The following is a 25,293-nucleotide window of genomic DNA, read 5'->3' on the forward strand; positions in this document are numbered from 1 at the left end:
TTCTTCTTCTTCTTCTTCTTCTTCTTCTTCTTCTTCTTCTTCTTCTTCTTCTTCTTCTTCTTTTCCATGTTTTTCTTTAAAGTTTATTCAATACAACAGTCTCCAACATCACTGGGGTGGCTGACCAAGCCCACGACCGAAGCCACCTCTAAACTGGAATTCCGTTGCTGAACCAGCCCCCTCGGCTTTCTTGTCAGCTCCAGGTGGCACAGCGCTCCTTCTGTAGGTGTCTCTGTCGGCCTCCCCTCTTGTGAATCTTGCAGGCTGCTCACCCCCTGGACCTTTGGGCCGAGGCCTGCCAGTCTCAGGATGGCTGCTGTGCAGGGTAGCGGGCACGATCTCTAGGGGTAGGTGCAGGTAATCTTGGAGATACTGGATGCCCTCATTCGTGAGGTACCAGTAGAAGTGTCTCCAAGCAAACTGCTCCTTCACGTAGCTCCGAGACTTGAGAGACTGCATGGCCTTCATGACATGAAGGTTGGACACATTCTTGTCCGCCAGCTCGGAGTGTTTGGGCATGTGGATGTCCTTTTTGGTGACCATCATGCCTTCCTTAAAGAGGAGCTCATAGATGGCGATCGATTCTTCTTAACATCTGCCACTTCTAACATGGGGCTACCTTGCTACAGTGCCCGCGGCAGCCTCAATAGGAGCAAAGCTCCCTGATAAAGCCTGTGAGGAGGCCTCTAGCCTCATTTCGGTACCAGCCCTGAGTTTTATTTCCACCTAGCTTCACACTAACTTAATGGTGAACACTCCTGAACATGCAGTGTTTTGTCATCTTGGAACTGGCCGAGAAGACATGGAGGTCGGTAGGGCTTCATCTACTGAGAAGGAGGAGGATAGAAGGTTTACCATGGAGGAGGTGGGACTGGATTCTGAGCAGTAGTGAGATCAAAGGAGCCAACAAGTTGCATGGCCCAGGGAAGTGCAACCAAGGGGAGGAGGCTGAAGCTGATAACTCTGAGTACCATAAATTGATCACAGTTAACAAACACACCACTACACGTGTCCACTGTGTCCTCCCGGCAAAGCTGTGAAATGGGGTTTAGGACACGGCCAGAAACGAGCTAAAATACCTTTGTAAATATGTCCAGGTCACACCTGCTGAAACACTGAAACAGGGCCCGAGGTCCGTGCACCCAGGTCCACGCCTATCTTGTGACACCAGCAGTATTATCCCCAGGACCACTAACCGAAGTGAGGTGAGTTCTAAGTCTCCTGAAGTGTTCCCAAGGTGTATGGTGTGCAATGTAAAGGAAAGGTCTAGATTGCATGGGAAAGTGGATCAATGGCTTTCAACCAGGAATTACTTTTTCCTCCAAGAAATAACATGATCATATCTGGAGATTGCTGATTGTCACGAATCAGGGAGTCATGTTCAAATCTAATGGAGAGTCCAGTTGGATAGCTGTTAGTTACCTCCAAGATGTATCACAACTATACCCTGGAGGCCAGCTTACCATGATGGTCTCTGTGGGTCAGAGGCTTTACAGCTGGTAGGACTTTAGCAGCTTGCACTGCACTTTCATATGAGAGCCAGTCTCAGGGATGAGGTTACCTGGTCAATTCCAGCTCAATTCCTCTAAAGTCCCAAATCTGAAGTATTTGGTATCTTCAACAACAGGGACTTACCTTCACTAGGAATGAGCTTGCCAATAGGTTACCCAGGGTTTCGTGGTCAAACCTAAACTCACATACATGCAAGCCACACTAAATGGACTCAATGGGTTGTATTTGCCTCATTGTATATATGAATGTGTGTGCACATGCGTGTGCATGCATGTGTAACAATAATAGCTAAAGAAGAGACCATGAATTTGATAGCCAGTGGACGCAGAGACCCAGGAGGAATTAGAACAGGAAGGAGGGATGGAATAGGAAAAAGAATCTAACAGATAAAACTAGAGATGCTGTAGAGATTTTCCCCACACAGGACCATCCTCGAGTTAAGGCACCATCGGGCATAGAATATGCATAGTTCTAAGGCCAGGAAACCCTGGTTCTGGATGGTCTGAAGATCCCTACAGAGTGAGAATTAGAGGCCTTGATTTGCCATCTGTCTTAGCCAGGGTTTCTATTCCTGCACAACATCATGACCAAGAAGCAAGTTAGGGAGGAAAGGGTTTATTTGGCTTACTTCCACATGGCTGTTCATCACCAAAGGAAGTCAGGACTGGAACTCAAGCAGGTCAGGAAGTAGGAGCTGATGCAGAGGCCATGGAGTGATGTTCTTTACTGGCTTGCTTCTCCTGGCTTGCTCAGCCTGCTCTCTTATAGAGCCCAAGACCTCCAGCCCAGGGATGGCACCACCCACAAGGGGCAATTGAGAAAATGCCCCACAGCTGGATCTCATGGAGGCACTTTCCCAACTGAAGCTCCCTTCTGTGATAACGCCAGCCTGTGTCAAGTTGACACACAAAACTAGCCAGTACACCATCTTTCACTCACGGGTAGGATTCAAGTTTATCACCCAATGCTTCTCAGCAAGGATGCCACAGGTCACTGGGACTTCCTCAAAGCCCTCCTCTTTGACATGGAAGAGCCTGGAATAGAGTAAATGAATCTGACCTCTACATCCTACACCTGTATCTGGACTTTGAAGGTGAATCTGGATCCAAGAAATGGAGCCATCTGGAGAGTTTCAGGGATGGAGATTCTAGAGAGCCCCCAGAAAAAAAGGTAAGACTGAGTGGACTCCTTCGGCTTGGTGAAAGTGGTCTCAACGGATGCCCTTTATAAAACAAATTCTCAGAATCTTCCAGTTCCCAAAAAGCAGTTCTCAGGCCACTTTGCTAAGTCACCGATTCACCAAGCTTCTAGAATCCACATCTCCCAGCAGCTAATGGAAACAGTGAGCCTTTCGATTATTCTGCATGTTTTCCACAAAAACTCCTTGGCATAGTCTAGTTTTCAAAGAGGGATTTTTTTCCCTGTCTTACTAATTCTGATTTCTTTTAGGTAGCTTGAATGGAAATTAAATTTTAAATTACATTTTCAATGAATATAGTTTATAGTTCTGTTTGATTTTGAGTAGTTGTTTAAAGGTAATTTATTTTAGTTAAATTAAGAGAAAATTGGAAATATTTATCAACTTCACAGCAGGGAAAGGCAGAACCAAAATGAGAATGGGATCTGAGCATGCCCAGAAGAGATCCTCCACACTGAGGGAGAGCCCATTAGAAACAGGAGAAACAAGCAGAGTTGCTTTTAAAACATGACTAGAGTAATAAACCAGGATAGAGTGGCATTGGGAAAGAATGCTAAAAATTCACCAAGCTCAGTGATGCTAATCCCTAACTACATTCTAAATATTTGTTCTTGCACTCACTGGTGAGTATACTCCCTCTTCATCCCTCATGAAGAAAGCTTCACTTTGCAACAGACAGAAAACCACAACCAACAAAAGGCAGAGGATGCCAGTCCCAAAGGATGCAGCTGTCACACAAGCTGTAACCTAAGGCTCAGACACATGGGGGTAAAGAAGATCCTGAGGTTTTAAGAGTCAAAGGAATGAAGAGTTTGCCTTGAGACTGGGACTCTTAGAAAGGCCAAAGCTACACTCATGAAGACTCACCAACATGGCTGTCTAAACATGTGCCCAACTGGGACACCACCAATAGACATGCTGATGCGGATAAGGTCACAAACCTCAACCCTGGACAAAAAGCCACAGGCAATCAAGGAATGATGCAATGGGAGAGACAGACTTCTCCAGGGAAGAGCGCACCAATGGCTATCCAATACCAAATGGTCAGTACTGAAAACATACATACCAGTAACATTATAGAGCCTGAGTCAATTGTTTTATGTATTTAGGAGTGTGTGTGTGTGTGTGTGTGTGTGTGTATGTGTTGTGCATTTTGTGTGAACAATTAAGGAAAGGATTTAAAAGAAAGATGTGAATATATATGAAGATTTTAAGAGAAGAAAGGGAAGAAAGAAATGATGTAATTTTATTATAATCCAAAAACAAATCTTTTTTATATGTATTTATTTTTATCTTATTTTTTTTGGCTGTTTGTTTGTTTTTGAGTCAGGATTTTTCCATGTGACCCTTGCTGTCCTGAAACTTCCTCTGAAACCAGGCTGTCCTCAAACTCAGAGATCTACTTGCATCTGCCTCCCAAGCCTGGGATTAAAGACATGTGAACCATGCCAGGCCTTACAATTTTTTTAATAGAAAAATTTTAAAAGAAAAGGATGATGTTTGCTTTGATGAATTATTAAAAAGGGACTATTCACATTTGTTGCAGGATGAAGGTTTTTCTGATAACACTTACCAAACCACTAAGTCCCTGTTGCTCCTTTTCAGATTGGCATGTTGCTGGTAATGGAAATTATCATTTTAGTCATTTCTGGCTTTTTATTGTGCTTAAATTGCCATTTTTCATTCTCAAAAACATTAAGCTCTTTTTAATAGCATTTGTCAGTTCTCCAAACAGCACATCTGCCTTAATCACCCATTCCTTGGCAAGATGACATTTAAACTAAATTTTACATTTATATTCAAAGGCACTGGAAATATACTAGAACTTCAAAGTAAATTTAAAGTAAATCTTCACTATTAAGAAAAATCAGACATTTACATTTAAATTCGAAGACAACGTAACCTAGTTTGGGATTAGATTCAATTAGCATTTATATCCCAGAGTATGGAAAGAAAATCAGAAGCACCCACGGGGAAAGAGCTCCACATACTTAGGAATTGAAACTTCAAGGTTACTGTGAAGACACTGAAATTCTGATGCTAATGATGAAAGACTGTTTCATTATGCCCTCTAAGTAGTAGTAACAAAAAGAAGACCTCCCCACTAAATTATTACAAGGTTCTAGAAGAAGCAGCTGAACACAGTAAGCAAATAATTACAAAGTATCTGGTTCGGGACATAGTACACCATTGTTAACCAGTTACTTTGCAAACTGTCCCACCTCACAGAGTCCAAGAGCATTTGCATCTGAGAGGAGATTACTGTCAGAATGGGGCTCTTTCTGGCTAAGCTGGCTGCTCCTTCCCTGTGGTACTCCTCCTGAAGGCTGCCACGTGGCTTAGCTTTATCACCACACATGAGCAGCAAGTCAGGTGGCTGTGCTGATACGGGGTTGCAAGACAAGTTCCCCACCCCAAACCCTTTCCTGGGGAAGGAAATTTGGATATTTGAAATAATGGCAACTATCAAACAGTACCACAATAATAAGCTATTTCGTTGGCAGGGGTGATAGCTTAGGGACAAGTGATCAATACAGGTTGTAAAGGGAGAAACTCAAAGGAGCCAATAACTACGCTCAAGCTGTCAAACCTCCTGGAAAGAGAACCTACTCAGGTCTCATTCCCAGAGCCATTGAGATAGCTCCATGGGTAAAGGTATTTACCCACCAAGCTTGATGGCCTGAGTTTGATCCCAAGAACCCACAGTAGAAGAGGAGACCTGAAAATCCAAGTCAAATGATGGAGGCTACTGTTTGTTTTCACTCCCCTAAACAATTTTGTTTGACCCATATGCTTGGAATGTGCTTGATCACATGTGGGTGGGAGGTACTTGGGCAGGACATAGTCAGGATGTATGCTTGCCTGAATGGATGTAGGAGGGAGGTACACAGGCAGGAGGAAATAGTCAGGATGTATGCTTGCCCATGATTGGATCTGAGAAAAAAAAAATGTGATGAACTGTGGGCTTTGTCTGTTTGTTTTGTTTTGTTTTGAGCAGGGTTTCTCTGTATAGCCCTGGCCGTCCTGGCTGTCCTAGAACTTGCTCTGTAGACCAGGCTGGCCTGGAACCCTCAGAGATCTGCCTGCCTCTGCCTCCCAGGTGCTGGGATGGAAGGTGTGCCCCACCACCATCCAGATGGTTTTGCCTTTTTAAGCCTGGGCAAAATGAGACTCATGGCCATTTCCTGAGGACCCAAGTATGGACCTGGCTAGTACTTACTTAAAGCTGGCTTCAAATTTGGCAAATTTAGTCTCATTTTCAACAGATGGAATTAACAGAACAAACTTCTAAAAGTTGTTCTTTGTGTGGTCTTCACAGGCAGACTGCAGCATGCCCATGTTCACACACAGACACACAGAGAGACTCACAGAGAGAGAGACACACACACACACAGACACACACTGGCCATAAATAAATGCCTTTTTCAAAGAGATATCACTCTCCAATGTCATAGACTGTTTTTGTTTTTTGTTTGTTGGTTGGTTGGTTGGTTGATTGGTTTTTCAAGACACTGTTTCTCTGTCTAGCCCTGGCTGTCCTGGAACTCACTCTGTAGACCAGGCTGGCCTCGAACTCATAAATCTGCCTGCATCTGCCTCCCAAGTGCTGGGACTAAAGGTGTGCACTACCGCTGCCTGGTGTCATAGACTGTGTGGACATTTTACTCTTTTGGGGCTCAGTGCAATATCCATCAACTGACAAATTGGGTATGCCCTAATTTGGTGATATCTGTTCAACCATAACAGGGAAATGTTCCTAATTTAAGGGGAGACCTGAGCTATAGCAAGGACCACAGTTTCCAGTGCAAGGGCTGAGGATGCCCAGCCGGCATGAGGTACTGTTCTGCAGCACCACAGGGGAGAAGAGACTCCCATGCACTGAGCTCCTCCCAGGCAGCACCACAGGGGAGAAGAGACTCCCATGCACTGAGCTCCTCCCAGACGTGTGCCTTTGACCATTTGCACATGACCTCCTGCTGATTCTCAACAACCTTGTGAGCAGACTAGGTATACATGCACATCCCCAGCCCAGACTCTCCTGTCTCCTTTCCAACATCCAATCACCAACTATGTTGGCTCCCTTGGAATGCCCCCTTTTCTTGTGGCCTTGTCTGTGCCCCCCACCCCCTGTTACACCATCACCCACTATCAGCATCATTTGAATCTGACTTAGTACAGAATGCTATAAATGAAGGAGCTGGGTGAGTTTCTGCTTTTATTTGTCATTCTTTATCAAGTTCCTAACAGAATACAGAGAGAACCCACTCACCACTTGTCAAACGGCAATGTCAGTGGCTAGACTTTCCTGGACATGCATCCTGATCTCCCTCTAGCAGACAATAAAACTAAGGAAAGGAGATCTAATTGGTTCCCAAGAACACATGGCTAGTAAGGGCCAGGATTTGAACCCCAGTGACTAAGAGTGATAGGATAGTGTTTGACTGTACATATTAACATTGATTACCTCCCGCATCCTGCACATTGCACTATAGCTGCTTAACTTTCAACACATTTAAGATTCTCGATCCTGGAAAGCTGTTATTTAGAGCTGGTGCAACCAAAGGTTGCAGAAGCCCAAAACAACAAGAGCTAGCTGGGTGTGAGATTTTAGTACAATTTGTCTAACCTCCATACCTTTTTCTTCCCACTGCTCCACTGTAAAATACCAATAGTAGCAACAGTAATAGCAATATCATAACTACATAGCACACATCTGCTCAGACTACAGACTATTCTTACCAGCCAACCAGCATCCCTGATACACAGCAAACGCTATCTTTTTGTTTTTACTTGTACTGGTGGTAAAATCGTGAGTCTGAGGAATCAAGTGACCTGTCTAAATCCACAGAGCTAGTCAGTAAAATGTCTTAGAGAGTACCCGTGCTGCGCCATCCAACAATAGTAGCCACTGGACACCCTGATTCAATAGAACGAGGTAAAACCGAAAAAAGCTAGCTCCTTGAACTCACCAGCCATGTTTGAAGTGCTCAGTAGCCTCCTGCAGTAGGTGGCTTCCCTACTAAAGAGCACAGACAGGATGCTCCTGTCTATATACAAAGCATCCCCCAAACAGAGCCAGACCCTTGCCTCCATGGACGAGTCGCAAAAGCAGCCCTGGGATCCTAAGAAATACAGAGTCCCAGGTTGCTCTCAGACCTAGAGGGTCACACCTGCCCTTTAGCATGCTCCTTGGGAGGCTGCTGATCATGGTAGTCTGTGAGAAACACTCAGTCGCTTCCTCTTCATTTTGCAGATGAGAAACTAAAGTCCGAAATGACTTGGCCAAATTGCTTGTGGGGCTGGGAGAGGGAGGATCTAGGGTCAGTAGCCAAGACTCTAACCTCTGCTGCCCTGCTCCAGAGTAGGCACAGGACCAAAAAGGCCTTGGTCACACCTGGAAGTGGAATGGGGAGGGTCGGTGCCAACATTCCCTCCCTGCTACCACAGATAAAAGGGGGAATAGTGCTTGCTTCTAACCCAAAAGAGGGAGATAATGCTAATGTCAGGAGGCTCCAAGAAGCCTATGAAGGGACTGCGCTGGCTTTTGGTCTCTTGTCCAAGCTGAGACGCAATACAGAGAGCGAGGGGCTGAAGCAGAGTGGTATTCTCCTGAAAGCAGGACTGTAGCCAGAAGTGGTGATCTGAAGCCCTCTAGGCAGCCTCCCTCTCCTGGCAGGGGTCTTATCAGCTCCCCCAGTGCTGTTGTCAGAGAGATTTCTCTCCTAGGTCCTTTGAATCTTTAAACAGAGTCCCTCTCCACAGAGTCAGCCATATTCCCCCTAGTCAGCCAAGCCCTTAGTCTCTTACTGCAAATCTAATGAGAGTCAGCCAGACTAAAATGGACAAGCAAATGGAGAAGGCAAGCTTGGGGCTTTAGAAGGGCTCTGAGGGCTGGTGAGATGGCTCACTGGGTAAGAGCACTGACTGCTCTTCTGAAGGTCCTGAGTTCAAATCCCAGCAACCACATAGTGGCTCACAACCATCTGTAATGAGATCTGTCACCCTCTTCTGGTGCTGGTGCGTTTGAAGGCAGCTACAGTGTACTTATGTATAATAATAAATAAATTAAAAAAAAGAAGGGTTATGAATCACTTCTGACAGCCAGTCCCTAGCAACCTACAGCCTTCCTGGAGAAAGTTCCAAGGCCTGGTCAACAGAGGATAGGGCCCTCCTGACTGACTACAGTTCTCTCCAAATCCGGCAGCTTGTGTGCCTGTAGATCAGTGCTGCTGTGGGTATGATTTTTATCTATTTTACTGGCTAGAATCCCCCACCAGCCACAAGTGGTGCTTGGGCCCTAAAAACCAGCCAGTGTGACTGAGAGGTAAGCTCTCCATCTTTATTTCTACTCCTATAGACACATGGGGCTAGAGGCCACCAGGCTGGACGGCATCCCCTTGGATTACACTCTTCCTCTCCAGTGGCTTCCGACCTGCCAACTATAAAATGAAAGACAGATTCAGTAAGCTAACCCCAACTCAGAATGGCATCTCATGTGGCAGAGGTTTGGAGTCCCCCTTCAGACAATATCCCACTGGTGGGTGATATCTAGCTACCCCTCTGCCCTGGAGCTGGTACCTGCTTTTTCCACCCATCACCTTGGTGACAGGGGGTTGAATGACTTCAGCCAAATGAAGGCACGAATTGTCATCCTAGGTTTTTTTAACTCTTTAAATGAGAAACAAACAAGCATTGTCCCAGGCATACATCAGGATCTCAATCCATCCACCCCACAATTTTACTTACTGATGCACAATTTTATCACATCTGGTGGCTTTTAAATATGTCCAAAGTCTTGGACAATGCACTATTGAGTTGGGGATGGAGACTGTCCCTTCACTGTAAGCATGAGCAGGTATGTAATTACTGGAAAAATGTGGCTAGATGATACCCAAAGCCAGGTCATAAAGAGCCATGCAGGCCCAAGTAATTCACTGTCTCTCTCCCTCTTGGAGAAGTGGATGTTCACGTCAGAGGTCCCACTGTGCTGCAACTGTGATTGCAAAGACATCACAAATAGATGCTCCAAGTAATGCTATCCCAGCCAAGACATCAGACGGGTAGATGAAGAAGTTGAGTGAGAAAAAGGGGATCTTGGAGCTCCACACTCAGGTCTGCACTACGTTCTGCCTGTCGGTGGTTCTCTTCCCTCAGATGAGATGCCTGACCTCTTTGACTTCTGCAGAATGGGATTCTTGTTGTGGCAATGGAACAACGCTTGTGAAATCCTTAGCAGAGTTCCTGACTCAGGACCTCCTGTAGGGAACACATGAAAATGAGGCAGCCATACATGCCCTCCACTCTGCAGATCTTGGGGCACGGCCATGGACACAGTGTACTTATGAAAGTGCCTTTTGATGACAGAACTGCTGGCAGACGAGACTTGGGAGATAATAAATGGTTTGAACTTAGAGAGATGGCATGCCATGTCAACTCCACCTCTGCTTAAGATATTGCCACATGGTGTGTAAATCTGCCTGCAGGGTAGAGGAGCTGAGATGGCCTGCCTCGTTAGATGATGGTGATGATGTTTCAATAAAGAAAGGAAAAGAAGTCAGCTCCACATAATGTCTCAAAGGTCTAGAATCTCTGTGCCCTCTATCTGTTTGCTACTCACATTGTGGCACCTGTTCCAGAAGCTATGAGATGACACGTCTCTTCCATCATTAGCCTTAGTATCTGTCCTACCTCCTAAGTGAAAATTCTTGTCCCACTTCCCTCTCCCTGTCTTTATTCCTTCCTTTGTCTTTCTCTCTGTCTTTATCTCCCTTACCCTTCTTTTTCTTCCCTCCCTACTCCCTCCCTCTCTCCTCTGCCTCTCTCCTCTTCTTTCACTCTCCAACTCAAGACTCTTGCATGAGGCACGATGAAATAAACCAGTAACTAAAGACAGAGAGTGGGTGGTGGAGGGAGGGGATGTATCTTCTAGAGCCAAGCACCATTAATCTAGTAAGACTACCAGAGAGCATCCAGGTCAATGCTGACCTGAAGAACTCTCCTCTCTCCCCTGGAGTCTAAAATCAGCAGGCTCTCTCAGTGAGGAAAAGCCAATGGCAGGAAGACAAGGACTTTATCTCTGGAATTCAACTTTAGCAGTAGCCAAGAGACTAATAGGGCAGGGCACGCCCTTCATCTTCCCCACATAGATCTCAGGTACCTGACACAGCCTGGCTCCTCCTCTGATCTTCCTGTCACCAGGAGCTTGGCTGCGGTGGAGCTGTGAGGAGGAGAGAATTGTACTTCAAGGCTGCATGAGAAGCTCAGCAACACCTGGAAGGGAGGATGGGAGAAAGAGGAGTAGGGGCATTGCAGCAAGAATGGAGGCAGGGCAGGGATTAGAGGAGGTTATGCCTACAATTTTGTTTTTTCTTTCTTCTCTGGTGTGAAAACGACTTGAGAGTTAGAAAGAAAGATGGGCGGCATCTGCGGAATGATGTGACAGACAGGACTAGTCTGGCTTCAGTCCTAACTTTGGCACAATCTTCCCTCTGAGTTTCCTACCTCAAAAAGGGTCTTACAGAGTGAAGAGAGCCCTTTGGCCCCTGTGGTTTAATTTCTCATGATTTCGTAATCTCTGTAAAGTAGAGCCTCAAAGGTCTAGAATAAGGCTCAAGCTGAATGATGCAGGGATGTGTCTTAGCAGAGGCACCGAATAGTTCAATGTTCTTCAAACACAACTTCTACCCCCCTTCCTGTTTCTCCTTACCACCTTCATGATACAGAATGTCCTTTCAGCTTTAAAAAAAAAAAAAAAGTCAAGAGTAAAGCCATAGGCACAGGAGCAAGTTCCTGCAACACTAGTTCCATAGTGCAACACATGAAGTCAGCCTCAATAGCTGGCTTTGACTTGGCACCAGTCGCTGAAACGCTCTCTTCCTTTAAGGTTGATGGCATCAGACTTCTCCAGGACCAGCTAGGTGAGGTTAAGAACAAAATCCCTGCCCACACTGAAGAGGTGTACCTTTAGAAGCTGAATGGTTGGCTCATGGCCATTCATGTGTGGCAGAGACAGAAATAAGGCTGGCGATTCTCAAATTATTCCCCCTTCAACCATAGCCAGGATCCTCATGTGTACCTCTATTCTCCAGCAAAGAACTAGGTCATCTCCGCTCTGTCATTCTGCACATGTGTGTCCAGGATTCTCCATAATTGCTGATAACATTCCAGATCTCAGCTAGTGAGTCACAGAATCTTGGGGAAGGTGTGTCCCAAGGCAGAAGCTCTCCAGGGATATGGTTCTCATCCACCCAAGAACCACTTCCCTCCAGCTTGGATATTAGACAACAGCATGCATATGGAATGCCCAAGTGCTTGTAAAAAAAAAAAAGGTTATTACTAAGTAAGAGTGGATGATGATAATTAATTACCCTCCATTAAAGAGAAAGTCCCCGGAGCAGGAGCATCAAAGGCAATATTCTACTGAGTCTGCAATTCCTTTGGCCATGCAATACGATGACTCCACAGCTTTCATCATGTGACTGTTTTGTTCTGCCCAATACTGGCTCGAAGAATGAACTTTGTCTTTGGACAACTTCCTTTAATTCCCATCTTTCTCCTCATCTACAATCTAGTAATCATCATTACTGAAACCTCACACCAGAAATAGGTCATAGACCTATTTCACAGCATTCCTTTGATGGGTTAATTCGTAGCTACTCTCTAAAGTCTCAATTAAAAGAAAGTCACCTTTAATGAAGAGCAAAATCTACCTGCCTTCAACATGGAGGTACCTATGACACACATATAAAGACGCATTCCATCTCCTCCTACACAAATCTACCAGGAGAGGAATGGACATAACAGGAAGATGTGGTGTAGCTCTGGAAGAAGCCAAGAAGCCGGCCTAACTTTCCTCCAACTCTTCTCAATGAACCGTACATCCATTCTCTTAGAATCAAGTATTTAGGGAAGATGGCTGAGTGGATAAAGTGCATGCTATACAAGTGTGAGAGCCTGAGTCAGATTTCCTAGTATGCACATAAAAGCCAAACAAGGAAGAGGTGTGTCAGGAATTCCAATACTAGGGAGACAGATGCAGTGGATCTCACTGGAGCTTGCTAGTCAGCCAGCCTAGCTGGATCACCAAGTCTCCAGGTTCAGTGAGTGTCTCAAAGTATATGATGAAGAGTAACAGGGGAAGACCCCTGACATTGGCTTCTAGCCTTCTTCACACACTAGAATACACACACACATACAGAGAGGGAGGGGTGGCGGGGGAGAGGGAGAGAGAGAATGTGCACAAACATGTACACACAGATAAAACAGACACAAAGAAATAAATACTTGCTATATGTTCCTTTGGGAAACATATTCTGTCCTGTAATTCTAATCAGTAGACTTGTGACCAATGAGAAGGTCTTTGCTTACCGACCAAAGCTGACCACCAAGGGACCCTCTGAGAATCTCATCATGGCTTATTTGGGAAGGAATATTGGAATACGTGTGTAAGGAGATGGGTGTAGGACTTCTGGAATCAGATAGCTGAGATTCTGCTGCTCCTGCTCACGTGACCCAGAGATTCTCTGGTTATTCACCACCTTATTGGTAAGAAAATACAGGAACAGAATCCTTACCTAAAGAGCATCTTAAGGAACTGGGATAGAGATCACTGATAGCTGTCAGCACCTAGCTCAGCTTCTGGGCACGATGCTTTCTATCCATGGAACTAAACAATTGCTTTCTTGTGACTTGGGGATAGGGAATGAAGCCAAACTCCATTATATCCCAGTGTCCATAAAACTACCTGGACCTTTGTAGTACCCAATCTCTATTTGTTAAGTGAATTAATACGTCAGAACTATACTTTTGCAGTTGGTGCATGCAGAATTTTGGTGGATTGGTTTTGGGAAGACCAATATCCAGAGTAGGGAGGAGAACAAGGGGTACAATTCGGAGATGCCTCTTTGGGATCGATTAATTATCAGGGCTCTCACGAGGCTAAATGTGGTGGAGATGAACTGGACAGATGGCTCAGAGGGTAAAGTCCTTGTATTGCAAGCTTGAGCATCTGAGTTTGAAATGATAGCCACCAGTTAAAAATCTAGATGTTAGGGGTCATCCATCACCTGTACTTTCAATGCTAGTGGGTGGAAACAAGAGGCTTCTAGAGTCTCACTGGCCAGTTAGGTTAGTCAATCCGTGAGCTCTAGGTTCAGTGAGAAACCTTAGGTCAATATATAAGGTCGTAAACAATAAAGGAAGATATCTAATGTTTGCCTCTGACCTATACATACGCATTCATGCGAGCACATGTACCTGTGCTCACATATGTGAGCACACCATATATACACCAGAACAAACTTGCAGAGGCAGTATAAGACTAGGACAGGTAAGGGCTAGAGGAAAAGCTCAGTGGTTAAGAGTGCTTTTGCAGAGGATCTGAGTTTAGTTCCTCATAACTTTTGTTAGATCGCTCCCAACTTGCCTCTGATTCTAGGACCAGGATTTCCAGTGCCCTCTTCTGGCCACTATGAGCATAACATTCACATGCACAAAACCACACATAGACACATAGTTAATAATTAATTAGTTAATTAATTAATTAAAAAATTTAAACCAGAAAGTTGCAGACCTCCCTCAGAACTTGCAGGTTTCTAGGCCGTCCTTGTGAGCAACCACGTGTAACACCATCCTACTAGTTATGGCCAGAATTACTAGGGGTCAGCACAGACAGACATCTAATCTCATTGTTTCAACACAACCAAAGCTAAATTTTCACTCTCTAAATACCCAGTGTGACTTAGTAGGAGTTCTCTTCCAACCATTGACTCTGGGGACTACTTACCTTTCTGTCTCATCACAGGCCTTTCCTGGTTGCCCCCGTAGGCTGAAGGGAGGTGGATGGGGCACCTTTTCTACCCAGACTCTAAGCTGGCAGGAATTATTTCTGACCACAGCCATGAACTGCAGTCCAACTGAATACAGAACACAGGCAATCAGTCGTCACCAGATGTCTCTAACCACTGTTGGGGATCCTGTGGTTGGCCATTCCAATAATCACACACTATGGTGACTGATTGGAAGTGCCAACTGGATTCCCTCCCTCCTTGTACCTTCACTAAGGCATATGTGGGGCTAAGGGGCCATGGAAGCTTGGGGAGGAGATGGTCATTTATCTTTCCCTCCTTCCCTGACAGACAATGGCTTTGCAGAGGGACTACTCCACAGTCATGGTAGCTGTTATGGTTTGAATGTGAACTACCCACAGACTCATGTGTCTCAATATCCAGTCCCCAGCTGATGGTGCTGGGTAGAAATGCTGTAAAACAATGGCTTAGGTAGCAAAAGTGGGTTGATGGAGTAGGCTTTAAAGGTTAGGTCAACTTCCAATTCCTGGGTTGCTGGGAGTAGTCCTTAAGGGTTAGATCAACTTCTGGTTCCAATCTAAGCTGAGCTGTCTTTTCCCAGCCTACCAAGATGCGAGGCATCTCTACTGACCATTCCCACTGCCTGAGCTCATGATGCCTTCCCTAACATGATGGGCCAAAACAGTGAGCTAAAATAAATCCTCCCTCCCTTAAGTTGCTTCTGATCACAGCTGCAAGAGAAGCAACAAATATGGTGCGTTGGTGCCTGGTTCCCTTGCAGTAACTCAGCTGACAGTCAGAGATCACAGAAAAATATCTCATGGTGCTCTGTCTTTCTGTGTGCATCTCTGTCTCTCTCTGCATCTCTGTTTCTGTTTCTCTGTCTTTGTCTCTCTGTCTTTGTCTCTGTCTGCTTCTCTCTCTCTCTCTCTCTCTCTCTCTCTCTCTCTCTCTCTCTCTCTCTCTCTCTCTCTCTCTCTCTCTCTCTCTCTCTCTGTCTCTCTCTTTCTCACAGGCCATGCCTCACTCTGCAGAATGTTCAGAGAGTACTTACCTATAATCTAAGTATGCCTGCCATAAACAACGCTGTCTACCAGAAGAGAAGGCTCAGCCCATCACATCAGACAACCCAAGAAGCCTTTGTCACTCTTTACAGAGGCTGAGACTTGCAGGTGAAGGTACAACTCCTGAGATTAGCTCCAACTCGAGAGTAAGATAACATAGACCATAGTGCTAAAGGGAAAGAAATACTGTCTGGTAAAGCCCTGGGTCTTGGAAAGGATGCCTATATTTCAAGCTGTGGCTTTGCCAAGGATTTTCTGTGAGCAAGGAAAAGCTTCAGCAGTTCTGAATTGTCCACTGCTTGGCTATGAGCCAATCCACACTTCCCAGCACCTTCCTAAAGCACCCCTCACTGTCCTCAACTCTGTGAAGGAGGCCATCTCTATGGCCTCCCAGAGCTTCAGCATTTTATTGTGGCAAACACATGGAGAGTTTTGTTAAAAAAAAAATCCTAGAAGAAGAAAAGAAGAGACCAAGCTTATTAAAAACTGCCCCAGCCCCCTTCAGTGTGGATTCTTTCAAGTCAGTGGCTGGATTTCTTTGAGGTCTCAGTACGTGCTGCTGTGCATGGCTGGTTTAGTGGATGGGGAAGGGAGGTAAGAAAAGCTTTGCGCTGAGTAAATAAAAACCCCTTTGTTAATTCCGGAGCCACTGACAAGGCCATGGTCTATGTCAGGCAGCCTACACAGAAGGTTCAATTCTTCTGGGACTGAAAACAAGGAACTAGAGAAACTCTCCCCCCACCACGCTGCATAACTTTGTCCTGTGCCTGCTAAGTTATTCCCTGCTAATGCATCAGCTGTGAGAGCCCCGTGAAACACGCCATGGTTAAAATAAAACTCAAGCCCCGAGCATAGAGTTTTATTTAAAAAGAAAACTGTTAAGTTGTCTAAAAGTTAATATCCTCCATCCTCCCTCCCCACACTCCAGAAAATAACCAAAATCATTCATTCTCCGGCCAGCCCTTCATGTTCTCATATCCTGACCTGTCCAAAGCAGACTCTAATATGACCCCTTGGGATGTGAGCAACCCATCTGAGACAACTTAGAAATGTTGGACAGAAATAGGCCTCAGGTGATACACCCCAAGAGCTGGTCCCCAGAATACCTGACACGTGGTTCTCTCCAGGAAACTTCTACTAGTGCTTTGTAGAAGAGCTTTGTATGTCCGGGTTTCCAAAGACTTCCAAAGCACAGTCTTCTCTCCCTCAGTATCTTTGCTCTCAGGATCTTCCTCCAGTAGGTTTCCCAACCAGTCTTGAGCCAGGTAGAGCCAGGAAGGTTTGAGGTCTGTGTCCACCACAGACAGGTTTCTTTTTCTAAAACTTAGGTTGTTGAATTTTTTTCTTTCTCCTCATTTATTCAATGTAAGGTGACTGTTAAATACTGGGAGTTAAGCTTGGCCATGTGTCACATGCCTGATACATTCTAAATAGATCAAGAAGAACACATGAAAGGACAGCATCCAGCAGCCACACTGCTGTTATTCATGCCTTCTGCCTTTCCATGTGTGTCCTTGAACACAACCAGTCCCTTCAAGGTACACTAGTCACTTGCAGGTAAACCAAAGAGTAAATTGGGTGAATTGTTTCTGAGAGATGTGAGCAGAGCAGGAAGTCATTACCAGAACCTGAAGTCATTACAAACTCAGATGAAGGCCCTGCTTTCCAGAGAACCATTCTCTTTCCATGTATTGAGCAGGTGCACATAGCCAGCCTGATGCTAAGATCAGCTTCACTGGTCTCCTCTGGAAATCACAACTCTGCTGTTTACAGAGCTCTGGGACCCCAGCTGCCACAACACTTTCATACATTGGTCCTGATATAAAAATCAGGATAGCGTCCCAATGCCCAAGCATATTGACAGAACCTCTCAGATTTGACCAGACACCTGGTTTTCTATTTTCTAGAAGGCAAAGACTGTAATCCACCTTTAACTGAGGACTCCCTCCATAAGACTTGACTTTAGCTCCAGATTTTTCCCACTGGATGAAGAGTGCTCCATGGGAGCCTAATCTACTGTCGCAAAGCCTTCTGGCTTCCCTCTTACAGAGCCTAACTCCCTGATGATGATTATCCTAGAGTTTGCTCTTGCTGTGTCCCTCCTCCATTGTGTCACCAGTATAGGGACCAGACTGAGAGCCAGTGCTAAGGCCAGCTAAGGGATCTGGGAGGCAAGCTGTAAGTTGGTTATGGCTTTTGAGCAAGCCCTGGCAAGTGAAACCCTGCACTTGCTCTTGTTCTTTCTAGTCTAATAAGCTACATGCTGGTTTTCTTAGCATCACAGAATAGCATGCTGAGGTCGAGATGCCAGCCTGTTTGATGTCCTGCTTTGGACATTTGCATGTCAAAGCAAGGAGGCTACTCCATTATGTGTCAAGAATTACATTAAGTATCCTGTCTCTCCCACACTCTCTCTCCTAACTCTGCCCTGACAATTCCATCCCTGACCTTGACCGCTGAGAAATTCCTCACTGGTGTGTGTGTGAGTGTGTGTGTGTGTGTGTGTGTGTGTGTGTGTGTGTGTGTGTGTGTATGTGCGCACGCATGCATACACGTACACACGCGCACACACGCACACATGTGCGCAGGATTAAAATAGTCCATTTGTGTTGTGATTCAAACTGGTCTACCTTCGATTACTTTTAGAGTTGAGTTCTTCTAGCCTCCTCAAAGAGCTTCAGTCTCAAAATTATCAAGGAAGGCAGAAAAAAAAAAAAAAAAAAAAAAAAAACAAGGAAGGATTTAGGAGTCAGACAAGCCTGGATTTGAATTGTGATTTGATGACTTACTAGAGATCCCTCGCCAAGAGTTCTTAACTCTGTAACTTCCAGAGGTAGGAGGCGGCAGCAATACCTTCTCCACAGGATGCTCTGAATGTCGTGTAAGAATAGATGATAACTGTCATTATCAGGGTCTGGTGTTTTCCAGACAACCTTCCAATTTTTTGGCTCTCTCTCAAGGACAAAGCAGCTCTATGAAACTCATTGCCCCAGCTATACAGAGGAGGAAATCAAAACTCAGAGAGATTATTTAACTTAGTACATCCAGGAATGGATCCTGGCACACACTTCAGAGTTTATACTTTCTCCAAATCCCCTCCCTCATAAAGATACTCAAGTACCCCCAGGGCCTCTTCTCTCATGTGCCCCCCAAATCCGTGCCCCCCAAATCCATCAGTGAGCCCCCTAGCCTCCTGGCCTGTCTCACCTTGTCTCCCCTCTCTGAATGCAACCCTGGCATTTTGGCCTCCTCATGATTTCTTCCGGCCTTCTCCTTGGCAGTTGCCTGAAGTGTCTCTTACCATAAGTCTCTTCTAGGCCTCTTCTAGATTATAATGCTTACTGTATTGTCACTTTTTCATATTTCTGTCTTTATTTTAGAAATAAATCAGTGTTTCTGCCCTGATCTAAAAGTTCTTTGAGGCCAAGGATTATAAGAACAAAATTTGTTTGAGGAAGTTTTACATTTATTTTAAGAGGGTAATTTTTAAAAAAGATTTATTTATTTATTTATTTCATGTATGTGGGTACACTGTTGCTGCCTTCAGACACACCAGAATCGGATGACCATAACAGATGGTTGTGAGCTACCATGCGGTTGCTGGGAATTGAACTCAGGGCCTCTGGAAGAACAGTCTGTGCTCGTAACCGTTGAGCCATCTCCCCAGCCCAAGAGGATAATTTTTGATGACTTCTTTCTTGACACCACTGTGGCATAGGGTACAGTAGCATGCCTGCAACCCAGTAAGTCATTGTGAAGTACTTTCATTTCATAGGTATGAGATCGCAGATGCAAAGGAGGATGCCTCCTGCATGTGCATTCCCCTCACTGTGACTTTTTCATACCTAAACTATTTCCCTTTGAGTTTAAGTTAAACATTTGAGAATAAATATAAACATTGCTGATGTCTTACCACTAACTACTAGTTGTAACCATTTAGTGGGATAAAATGTAACATTGTTTAAAAATAAGATAAAAAGCAGCTGTCCCATCAGCGAGCCCTCTGCTGGAAGGGTTCCTTTCCACCTTTGAGTTTTATGGCCCTGAGCATGCTTCCGTTCTAAGAGCGGTCATCTGCTATCTAGTGGCTTTACTCCAGCTTACGGATATTTTATTAAAAGCTGCATCCTGTTAGGCCTTCCAAAATGTCTAGCAAAAATTTCTCCCACTAAGGTAAGGAAATGAACAACAGTGTTCGAGTCTCAGAGGGATTATTCTACTCAGAGAGGACGCCAGCTGTCCTCTATCCTATCTGAAGACACACCAACAGCTAAACCAACCGAAGCCAAGCTGCAAGTGGCCTGGGTAGAAAAGCGCACATAAGAAAGACAAAGCATCGTGAAACAGTGGCTTAAGGCACTGATCTCCAAGCCAAACAGCCCGAATTCAGTCACTAGGTGGGTGAGAGAACCTACTCCTGCAAGTTCTCCTCTGACTTTCACACATGCACCATGGCAAGTGCACATGAACATGTGTACACATGTATACACTAAATAGATGTGATTTTTGAGACAGGGAGAGAGAGAGGGAAAGGGAAAAGGAGAGGGAAAGGGAGAGGGAGAGGGAGAGGGAGGGAGAGGGAGGGAGAGAGGAAGAGGGAGAGGGAGAGGGAGAGAGAGAGATCCCATTGACTCACAGCCCTAGCAAGTCACTAAGTCACTTCAGGTTCCTGGCCATAATTTTTTCTTTTGTATTAGACAAGTTCCTTAAACTCAGTCTGATTCCCTGTAATTATAAAATCAGAGAGCTATTATTTTCCTCTAAATGTGTTAGAGAATTAAATAAGATAATGTGGTCCAAGCCCTAGGATAAATGAGTTTTCAATGTCACTATATTCCCCAATCCGCTGTACCCACGGAAGTAGTTGAAAAAAAGCAATGACTTCCTTTCTCTAACTGCAAACAGGTACCAAAGGCCTCCTCCGGCTCTCCCCCCTCAGCAACCCACCTGAAAGAGAAAGAGTTGGCATCCATGGTGGGTTATATCAAAACAAAGCCTTCACTCTTCAAATTGATCTTTCCAGATTTCACTGGGAACAAACATACAGGCCCCACTCTCTTAGTAGCAATGTGTGAAGTAATATAAAATGACTTGGGAGAGCTGGTTGTATATACCCAGCATGTCCAATCTCTTCAGAAGTCCTCACCATTTGACAGACACACACACACACACACACACACACACACACACACCACCAGAACAATTGTTCCTAACCCTCCTAATGCTTCAGTCCCTTAATGTAGTCCCTCATGCTGTGGTCACCCTCCTTCCCCCAACCATAAAATTTATTTTTATTGCTACTTCATAATTATAATGTTGCTACTGTTATGAATTATAGTGTAAATATATTTGGAGACAGAGGTTTGTCATAGGGGTCACAACCTATATGTTGAGAACAGTCACTAGGCTGTGTAATACTTCGTAGTGATGCTATAAATGGGTGATGGCTAGTCCTAAGCAGTGTAGGTCATCTGTGAGCAGAGGGGATGCCCCAAAGTTCCAGTGTCATAAGATTCTGGTGTAAGAGGCATGGCCAAAATGAAAATATTCTGAAAAGACACCTGTCAAACTAACAGGCTAGTGAAATAATGAACACCCCAACCCTACCCCACACACACTTCCAAAATGGAAATTTCCCTGGGAATCTCATGCTGAGGACAGGTACCAGCCAGAGGGGGGAAGCATCTCTCAGAAAGAGATTTCACATAGTTCTAACAACTTCTCTCGGGGGGCGGGGTGGGGAGAAACCTGAAGCCCAGACAGCAATGAGTCAAAGGTGGGTAGGACCACACCTTGACTGAGATGACTGTACAAACCCTTGGTTTTCTGTTTAAACTTTCCTCTCACTTCAAGACCCCTAAAGACAAAAAGACTTGAGGGTTGCTCATTGCACCTTTCTGTCCCTCTTCTTAATGTGGCTACTTCTAATAAATCTTTTTCTGCTTTCCACTGTTTAAAGTTATTTATTCTATTTTTTTAGATTGATATAATTACATCACTTCCCCTTTCCTTGCTTCAGACCTTCCCATATATTACTCCTTGCTTTCTTTCAAATTCATGGCCTCATTTTTCACTAATTGTTGTTGTCATATGCATACACACATACATATATATTTATATGAATATATATATGAATTCATATATATGTATATATGTATATATATATGAATATATATATTCATGAATACCACCTGTTCAGTCTATATAATGCTACCTGTATGTATGTCTTTAGGGCTAACCTTTTGGTATTGGGTAACCAACTGGTGTTCTCTTCCCTGATGAAGACTATTTCTCCCACCCTCAGCATCTTCTAGTGGCCTCTAGTTCTTTGTCTAGAGTTGTATATGTTAGCATGTCTATTGTTGTTTTCCTCATTTAGCCCCTATTTAGACAGCCATGTTTGAGACTTTATAAGTGTGGCTTCTATTCCTAGGGAATACAATCTCACAGTAAATTCCCTGTTTCTCTGGCTCTTACAATCTTTCTGCCCCCATCTTCCTCAATGATTCCTATGCCTTAAGTACAGAAGTTGTACTGTAGGTGTTTCTGTAGGGACTAAGCCTTACATCTCCTTATTCTAATTGGTTGCAGTTTTCTGTAATGTTCTGTCACAGTGTAACTGTTACAAAAAGAAGTTGCCTTCATGAGAAGTGAAGACTACTCTAATCTGTGGGTATGAGGATAAATATTTATATTCTTTACACTCTTAACTCGGCTCCTTTCATTGGCTTATGGTAGATGGATGACTAGGCCTGATTTGGCCATAGATTATCCCCTCCACACACCCCAAATTAAATGACATAGTAACCCTGAAGTCTGTAGCTACCATAGGTCAGCTTGAATACCCCCACAAAAGAAGAAAGGACTGAGAAGTTAGTATTCCCTGTACAATGGAGTCTGCAAGCCAAACCAGCACCCATAGTCAACAACAGACTTAGGAATCACAGGGTCAGCTTCTATATGGAAGCCCTAGGGGTTTCCTGAGGTAAGTCGCAGAGGTAAAGTTTGTCTGGAAATCCAGAAAGGCTCCTTAAAGACAATTCTAGCAGCCATCTGATCAGAGAAGAAAGAAACAGGTCTGAAGAGAGTGGTTAGAAAGAGCTGTGCACATGGAGGGCAAAATAAGGGCAGGAACCTGTTGGGTCTATAGTGGTCCCCCCAAAACTGCTGTGCTGGTGACAATGACCTAAACAGAAGGTCTCTAGCCAGATAAATATAAGTCTAAAGGTGGGCTTCTGTTACCAGGAACCTCCCTTAATCTACTCCCCACCCACTCAGGGTAAACTACCATTCCCTCCAGTTTAAGTTGGAAGGTTGTCAAAATACCTTATTCAGAGACTAGGACCTACTGGATTCCAAATGCCAGGATAGAAGCTGGGCATCAGCACTAATAAACTACCTGGTAATTCTTGTGTGCTGTAAAGTCTGAAGGTACTTCTCTGTCTTACAGCAAATTCCATCTCTTTCCAGACCCTTAGATAGCACATATCACATGCCATGACAACAATTGGTTATCTGTTTAATCTACATAAATTGTGTTGTAGATAAAAGTACACAAAACAAAAGAAAACAAACAAACAAAAACAAAATGGACCAGCCTAGAGAACTAGGGAGTCCTGCGAACATAGCAACATTAATAATACTGTAGAGAATGAGTGAGAGAATTTAATGAATTTAGTAGATTTTACAAGGCACACAAGTGTTAGCTCCCTTCCTGGTCCAGTGCTCTATAACTTCCATTCAGTTATAACTCACATGCAACGTGACTTCTCAAGGGCATCTACTTTGTCCAGCTTTCTTCAGAAAAGAGATGAGTACTCAGTTGATGTCCAATCCAATAGTTTGTGAATGGCTGACTTCATGGATCAGTTCATGGCAATGGCCTACTTGGCCACAATATTGATGATGTGGGAAAAATGCTGGTTCCCACAGAAAGGACTTTTGGTTGGATGAATGACTTAACCTACTCACGATATATGCTGCTTCTCTGTTTTACCAATGCTGAAAACATTTAAATGTTAAGTGTGTTCATACATAGACATATACGTGTGTTTTACAGACACAAATGGTGCCTTAGCGGGTCACTCAACAGCCTGTAACAACCCTTCTGATACAAGTCAAAGCAAACCAAAAAAAAAAATTTGGACATATAGCTTACACAACAGCTGAAACTGATGAGCCATAAATGGTCACAAAAAAATTATTTGATTCAACTTGAAATACAGCACACTGGCTGGAAAAATTCCAAAGAACATAAACTATTCAGGTGAATGACTCTATAATTCTGTTCCACAATTTCCTGCCCCACAAGTTACCTAAGATTAGCAGAACAGAGCTGAATTGCTTGGGTGGGGGGAGGGTATCAAAGCCAAGTGACTTCTCCTAGGAGTGAAAGAAGCATGGCTTAGTTTGGTTTGGATTGGTTTGGTTTGGTTTGGTTTGGCTTGGATTTTCCAGTAAGAGTCCACTCATAGAAGAAGGCAATTGGTAAAGAGAAAATGCTGTATGCATTAAAAACTCAACACACTTGTGTAGACTGCGCCTTAATAAACTTTGACTGGAAAAAATCCCACATTGCAGGAGGTTCGATCGCACAGGTGTGAAGAAGCAGAAGGAAACTGGGTTGGGGAAGGCTGCGGAGCAGGAGGTAAGACCTCTATGAATGGGACCATTCAAAAGTCAGCATTTCCCTGGTTGTTCACTGCTCCACAAGTGCGCACTCTCTACCAAGCACATTTAATGAAGACCCGTGATGCGAGAGGCACTGTTTAACTCAGGAAGCTGCTGAATAACTCAATAAAGATGCTGAGGCATACAGTTGGATGGTTTCACTTGGCAGCACCATCTCGTGATAGGATGCGAGTTTTATTTTCTCAAATTCCTCGGGATCTGGAGGCAGAGCTGTAGAGAAGGGTTCAAAAGCTTGTTGTCCCCCAACAATTTGCCCATTGTCTAGGTCAAAGAACCCAGGGCCAGGGAAAGTCTCCATGGAGAGTAGTGACAGGCATCAAATAGTAGAAAGCGATGCAAAGAAGACTGAATTTCATCTCCTTTTATATTTTTAATCTGTCCAGTTTTATGTCACCCCAATAAAACTACCAATAATTCTGAACTAATCAAAAAAATCATCTTTATATTACTACCAACTTGTGTGTATAGATGAGGGAATGACTGAGTAGTCCATTATCCTAGTCAGGATAGACTTTATTTCTCTATTTCTTATTTCCAAATTCTACTACCACCTACACTTCATAAGAAGTGCACTGAGCATGACTTAACGTCAGAACTTTCTGTCAGTGTGTGACAGAGGATGCAAGCTGTCGAGGTGGAAGCAAGAGCACTGGCCTTCAGCATTTCAGAGTAGAAATAGTAAGAGGGAAATAGATTCTTTTTCTCTATTATGCATGTAGCTAAAGTCTGTGCAGCCAGATTACTGAACATCACTTAATATGGGTAAAGTCCTACCTCTCGTGTTGGTCAAATATAGAGACATGAAACATTCAGTGAGAAACATGATCTACTATACAATGTACATACCCTCCACAAAACTTTCTGTAAAAAAATTATAATAAACTCAGAATTAACCAGTGGTAGGCACAGGAAGAAAAAACCCAAATAGAAGTCAATATAGAAAAATCTCTCAATGGCCAAGATTAGAAATATGTGTGTGTGTGTGTGTGTGTGTGTGTGTGTGTGTGTATCATTGGATTAT

At 44.2% G+C, this 25,293-nt stretch overlaps 1 protein-coding gene across 1 annotated transcript; it reads right to left on the bottom strand.

Moving 5' to 3' along the window:
• Window positions 1–108: 108 nt before the first annotated feature.
• LOC116089465 (40S ribosomal protein S10-like) lies at window positions 109–15,170 on the bottom strand. Its single transcript, XM_031368993.1, has 5 exons — window positions 15,149–15,170; window positions 14,496–14,625; window positions 3,578–3,658; window positions 2,452–2,546; window positions 109–584 (listed from the first exon to the last, which is right to left on the bottom strand). Exons 1-5 carry the CDS (start codon window positions 15,168–15,170, stop codon window positions 109–111), a joined length of 804 nt encoding a protein of 267 aa, XP_031224853.1.
• Between the last annotated feature and the right edge of the window lie 10,123 nt (window positions 15,171–25,293).

This window comes from Mastomys coucha, unplaced genomic scaffold (genome assembly GCF_008632895.1).
Source record: "Mastomys coucha isolate ucsf_1 unplaced genomic scaffold, UCSF_Mcou_1 pScaffold14, whole genome shotgun sequence".
NCBI classification, from domain to species: Eukaryota; Metazoa; Chordata; class Mammalia; order Rodentia; family Muridae; genus Mastomys; species Mastomys coucha.